General features: G+C 48.7%; 1 protein-coding gene across 1 annotated transcript; it reads right to left on the bottom strand.

Moving 5' to 3' along the window:
- Positions 1-3092: 3092 nt before the first annotated feature.
- On the bottom strand, positions 3093-6147 carry LOC134948187 (E3 SUMO-protein ligase ZBED1-like). The gene is made up of 3 exons (XM_063936018.1): positions 4686-6147; positions 4428-4550; positions 3093-4350 (listed from the first exon to the last, which is right to left on the bottom strand). Exons 1-3 carry the CDS (start codon positions 6145-6147, stop codon positions 4106-4108), a joined length of 1830 nt encoding a protein of 609 aa, XP_063792088.1. The 3' UTR covers positions 3093-4105.
- Between the last annotated feature and the right edge of the window lie 29 nt (positions 6148-6176).

The raw sequence follows: 6176 nt of genomic DNA, 5'->3' as shown, positions 1-6176 counted from the left end.
TGGGCGGCTGAACCAGCATTCTGATTGGATAAAAGAAACCTTGATGTGCAGACTGAATACGTCCTCTACAGTGAGTACCGGTACGCAGTACAGCTTACAAAGATACCTTGATGTGTTTACACCTACATTCTTTATTGTAAGTTAGGTACGCTGAAAATTCCAGCATCCCTTTTTAAAGAAACCTTTATGTGTTTTAAACTATACCCACTTAGTGTAAGTGAGGTACGATTCACCTACCAAAGATCCTCCCACTTGTAAGAAGAAAAAAAGTGTACATTATCCCTATTGAGACTCCCCAAAAAACTCAAAATTTGCTATTTTGTGTTTTTCATAATACCACACCGTTTGACCGCATCATCCGTGGAGGAAACATCATCCTTCCCTCAGGAATTAGAAATACACTGAAAATACCCAGATAAGTATCTTTTTTCATTTTTTCAAAAATATCCATAATTTCCCAGCTGAATCATCAGCTCTATTTCCCACCCCTTCCAGCGCCCACTCCCTGCACCCATACCTTTTGTTCAGTGCTGCGGGGGCTGTAGTTACACCACTGTTGGCAGCCACCAGCACTGGTTTTGCTTATTACTTTGACCATAAATAATTTGAATTGTTGCTGGAGTACCAATCCAAGGCACCCCTGCAAATGCCCCAAGGTACCCCAGTACACAGTTTGGGAATCACTGCCATAGCCCCTTCCTTTAAATGGACAACTAGGCGCACTTGCATCTAAATGCTGCGGGTATGGATTTTCCAGTCTGTAAATAGCATTTTCTGGCTGACTTTTCTATGATCAGGGTAAACAGTAATAGTCCTAAATGCGTGTGCCATGGCAGGACTGTGGGGGTCATTCCGAGTTGATCGCTCGCTAGCAGTTTTTAGCAGCCGTGCAAACGCTATGCCGCCGCCCACTGGGAGTGTATTTTAGCTTAGCCGAAGTGCAAACGAATTCATAGCAGAGCGGCTACAAAAAAATAAATGGTGCAGTTTCTGACCTACTCAGCGCTTGCGATCACTTCAGACCGTTCAGTTCTTGTTAGACGTCACAAACACGCCCTGCGTTCTCCCAGCCACGCCCGCGTTTTTCCTGGCACGCCTGCGTTTTTCCGAACACTCCCTGAAAATGGTCAGTTGACACTCAGAAACGCCTTCTTCCTGTCAATCACTCTGCGGCGGCCATTGCAAATGAAAAGCTTCGTTAGGCCTTGTGTGAAACTACATCAGCTGTTGTGAAAGTACGCCGCTCGTGCGCATTGCGCTGCATACGCATGCGCAGAAGTGCCGCTTTTTCACTTAATTGCTGCGCTGTGAACATTTTTATCTAGCGATCAACTCGGAATGACCCCCTGTACGCAGAAGCCATCTTGTATGTCTAGAGATGTGTTTTGTACTTTCCAAAATACAGGATCTCCCCAATTTTCAACACATAACACCAAGCACAGAGCAACAACCGGGATGAGGACCATGGCCCTTATTCAGGTTTATTAGAAACAAAGAATGCACACTAATGGCCAAAACCATGTGCACTGCAGGTGGGGCAGATGTAACATGTGCAGAGAGAGTTCGATTTGGGTGGGGTGTGTCCAAACTGAAATCTAAACTGCAGTGCAAAAATTAAGCAGCCAGTATTTACCCTGCACAGAAACAATATAATCCACCCAAATCTAACTCTCTCTGCACATGTTACATCTGCCCCACCTGCAGTGCAACATAGATTTGCCCATTAGTGTGCTTTTTTGGTTTGCTAACAAACCTGAATAACCCCCAATGTTCGCTAGAGCTTACAATCTAATCTAGCCATGTTCTCTAGCTAAAACCCCACATGGGGCTGATTTCCCTTGCGGGTCCCAGGTGCCTGGGGAATTCAGCAACGCACCTAGCGGGCTAGGCTGTTGGGCGCCATAATATGCTACGCGTCTTAATTTGAAAATATGGATTGGATGGTCCCGATTCATGTTTGTACGCAGATGCAATTGCAGTTGTGATTGTCTAGGCTACGGAGCTGCAAGTGAAGCTGCCGCCCAGCAATGAAGAGAGACGCCGGAGCCATTCCAACTGTGTACACATTCGCAACCTATACGCAAAAGCGAGGAACATCGGGTCTAAAGGGCCCCATACACTATAACGATCTCATGTCGAAGCGATCACCCCGGCAGTCTCCCATCGGGAACACCTCTAAAATGCCCGATTTTAGCAGATATATCGGGCCGAATGTCCGAATCGGGCATTAACGCTCTAGTGTAAGGGGCCCTTAAGGATTGGTCTATGGCTATGCAAACTGGACACAGCAGTAGCGGCACAGGCACCATGTTTTATGCACGTACGAACTTGCAGCTGACGGCAGATACATGCCCTGAAAACAGCCGTGACGCGCCCGTGTTTCTCCAACCGCTCCCCTTTAACACCTCCATACGGTCACTTCCTGTCAATCACTTTCCAATTAAATCCTCTTTGCGAGCAAGATGGCAGCGGCACCTTGGCGCATGCGCAGTGCCGTCTGCTGCTAGTAGCGTGAACATCAGCCATTGCGTACAAACATGAATTAGGACCATAGCTTTCGCCCTAGACTGTAAGCTCTGACCCTCTTGTTCTCTCCCTGCACTATCCCTGTCTCTCACTCACAGGGCCTAATTCAGCATGGAACGCTGCTGCGGTGGCACTGCACGTGCGCACACGGTGAGATGCAACGGCGTTTCACATCTGCGAACGCCTCTGCCTGATTGCCAGGCAGAGGCGTTCGCCGGGCGGGAGTCCAGAAAATACAAGTGGGGGGGGATGCGGTCAGAACGCAGGCATGTCTGGACCGCTTGCGGGGCGGGCCGCAGCGACTCGAAACATGGCGGGTAGCTGTCTGCCTTCGCATGTTTGTGCAGGGGGGCTGGATCCGGCATGCCAGGCGGACTTGCCCTGTGCCGGGTGTCCCCCTTCATGTCAGACTACTGGATCGTAGATGTTCAATTTTTCGCACATCTACGATACATGCTGAATCCGGCCCACATTCTGCAAAGCCTGTTGAGTTTTGCACTGAACATTAGCGCTGCTTTAAACTGCGTTTCAATATTAAAATGACATTTTTGAATAAAGAAAACACATGGTATAAAATTGTTTAAACTGAAAATAAACAGTAAACAGGCATCTATCCTTTGCAGAGGACACAAAACCGCCCTCAAATGACAATAACGTGTCGCATATGGAAAGACGGAGCAAAAGAAATAAAACCAACAGGTTTGTTCTACTCAAGCACCGTACAGAAAGATAATCAGGGCCCTAATTCAGATGCGGTTGGGGGAAGATTACATATACGTAATCCCGCTGCTGGGTGGGATGCCGAATGTCAGTATCCCAACAGCGGCATCCCACCCGGCAAAATGCCAGCAGCGTCCTGCTATGAGTCCCCTTGCGAGCTCGCTGCGCTTGCCACAAGTTCTATTCCCACTCTATGGGTGTTGTGGACACCCACGAGTGGGAATAGACCTGATGCGCCGGTATTCCAGCTGTCGGGATTCCCGCGTCAGTATACTGACCGCCGGGATCCCCACAGCTGGCAAATTGAGCGGCTCCTGGTTGGAGGAACTATCGCTGCTGCTACATTACTGATCCGACCTGCATCCAAGTCGCAGTATCGGATCAACTGCGACATCATCGGCTGGCTGCATGACCCATGAGGCCTCGCAAGCCGGCCACCACAAGTCCTACATAGAGTCCAGGAAATCTCCATTCTCCGACGGAGATCCTGCCTCGTCCCTTCCCTGAAACCAAGGTAGGTCGCATGTGAACATCGGTACTTTTCTGCAGGCGCCGCAGCTCCACCCACATCGGAATGAGGGTCCAGGTTTGGATATCAAAGTTTGGGGGGATGATTCAATTGTGCACTAATTAACGTGCACCCGACGGAGCAATTCAATTGTTTTTTAGGCGCTCATTAATTATTGCGTCTAAAAACCCCGGGATTAGACACATTAAGCCGCTAAACCCTTCTAAAGTCCCGACTGGGGTAACCAAACTGCGATAACAACAACTGAGAGTTTAACAAAGGGAAAGAACAAGAAAACTTGGAATGGGCGGAGGGTAGTTAAGTAACTGTGTGAGGGAGGGGCTCTCCCAATCAATACTCCCAAAGTCTAATGTCAGCACTCCGTAGAAACAATAACTTTGAACGCAGCATTACATGTAGTTCCTCTCTCCATATGCTCTCCATTTCTCCGTCCTTGGTGTAAAGCCATTTACCAGGAACCGAGGTGGCCACGGAAGTCAGACACCGCTTTGCCACCATTGTTAGGTTAGGATAGGTGGTTTGCATTTGTTTCCAATATCTAAGCGGGTTTACCTTTATTTTCTCCACCGGGGAACCTGGAACAAGGTTTGGAAACCGTGATTCAATGCCAGCAAGCCAACGTTGTTCCTAAAGATGTTTAAAGAAGGCTTACCTAGGTACAAAGACAGCTCATCTGACATCGGGGAACAGGAGGAAGTCGCCTTAAACTGCTGCCTGTCTTTCTGCACCATTCTGTTGTGGTCGTCGAACAGATAATTTGATGCCACCAATACATCTGAAATACGTGGCGACATATACATTTTGGGCGGGTTAATTGTACTTTAACAAATCTTTATAATTATTATCCTTAAGCATTTTACATATATATCTAAAATCATTAGACATGCATAATAAAAAGGAGCCATCTTACCATCACTTTCAGATGAGGAACCAGAGTCACTGGAATTCATAGAGTATCTAAAAAAACGCACTTGTTTGGACAATGTGGTAGGATCGCTGAAGTACATGTTCTTGAAGCGGGGGTCTAAAAATGTGGCAACTGCTAATAAAAACACATGCTCTACTGTGCCAAAGCTTCTCTTCATGCCACCAATGGCTTCAGCTAGAACGTTCAATGGAGCAACCTTGTTTGGGTGTAGCCTCTCAAGTTTATCAAGGATTATGGAAGTAACTGGTATCACCATGCTACCGGCCAAGTAGTGCTCCTCAACAAGCAGCTTTGTTGCCGCTTGAAAGGGCTCCAATATTTCCAGAATTTCACCCACGTCCTCTAATTCCGGATCAGTCAACATGGGAGGCGCGTCCGGTTGGCGGTCAATGATCTCACTGACGAGAAACCTCAGCTCTATCAGCCGCTGCAGCATATGATACGTCGAGTTGCACCTGGTGGGGACTGACTGGGTCAACCGCTTTCTACTTATCTTTCTCAGCTCCTCAGCAGCCTCATCGTCCTCCTCAAACCATGCCACGACTGCCTTGGCTTTAGAAAGAAGTGGCGACACGGCCTGGATCCCGAGACATGCTTCCACCACCGAATTAAGCCCGCGGGCGAAGCAGGAAATGTGCTTTTTTCTCCCAAACGCTAACTCCGCTGCTTCTTTCATTAATGCGTCACCGTCCGTCACGATAGCTGTCACGTTCTCTGTTTCTGGCCTTATGCCCCACTTGCGGCACCAGTGTTTCAGCTGCTTGGCGAGGTCCTCGCTTGTACACTCCTCGAGCACTTCGGCGCCGAGCGTCGCGCTGCACAGTTCTTCCTCGTCGTTGTAGTAATGGGCTGTGAGGCTGTGGCAAGTATAGCCATCCTCATACGTCCAGGAGTCCATCGAGAGGCTGCAAGGATTGTTAGCGAGTATTTCCCGCACCCTGGAACTTATGGCTTTGTATTTCTCCCTGATCCGCTGTATGATGGCTTTCGTGGTTGGCATGGTATACAGAGGAGCCAGCACTTCAAACAAGTCTCTGAACGCTTCGTCTTCCCCAACGTTGTAGGGATAACCGGCCCTGCACACCATCTTCACAATCGCCTTCGTTATTTTCTCATCTTTACCCTCGTTTACCCTTTGGAAAGCATTAGTGATGGTCACCTGCCTCGCCCGTACTTGCGGCGGCGCGGCCGTCGGGCTCGGCTCCAGCGGTTGCTGCTCTCCTTCGACGTTTGCCACGGCCTCGTCCCACTCCGCGCTCACCATTCGCATTTTACCGGTGGATGAGCTGGGGAGGTGTAGCATTTCGGGGTGCTTCCTCTCCAGGTGGCCCATCAGGTTTGAGGTGTACCCACTTGTTTTCACTAATGCACCACAGTACCTGCAAGTGGCTGACTTGTCAGGGTTCCTTTCAAAATGTTTCCAGACTTTGTTTTTTGGCGGCATTTCTTTTTCTTCTTCTTTATTTAAAGCCC

The sequence above is a fragment of the Pseudophryne corroboree genome, chromosome 8 (genome assembly GCF_028390025.1).
Source record: "Pseudophryne corroboree isolate aPseCor3 chromosome 8, aPseCor3.hap2, whole genome shotgun sequence".
Classification (NCBI taxonomy): domain Eukaryota; kingdom Metazoa; phylum Chordata; class Amphibia; order Anura; family Myobatrachidae; genus Pseudophryne; species Pseudophryne corroboree.
Note: the sequence above shows the minus strand (reverse complement) of the source record. Positions and strands in the feature narration are given on the sequence as shown.

Excerpts from the sequence above, each read along its gene's own strand:
- LOC134948187 (XM_063936018.1), bottom strand. The coding sequence starts at position 6,147 with ATGCCGCCAAAAAACAAAGTCTGGAAACATTTTGAAAGGAACCCTGAC. Across the intron at positions 4,551-4,685 it reads TTCCTCATCTGAAAGTGATG|ATGTATTGGTGGCATCAAAT; the intron begins GTAAGATGGCTC and ends CACGTATTTCAG. Across the intron at positions 4,351-4,427 it reads TGAGCTGTCTTTGTACCTAG|GTTCCCCGGTGGAGAAAATA; the intron begins GTAAGCCTTCTT and ends ACCTTGTTCCAG.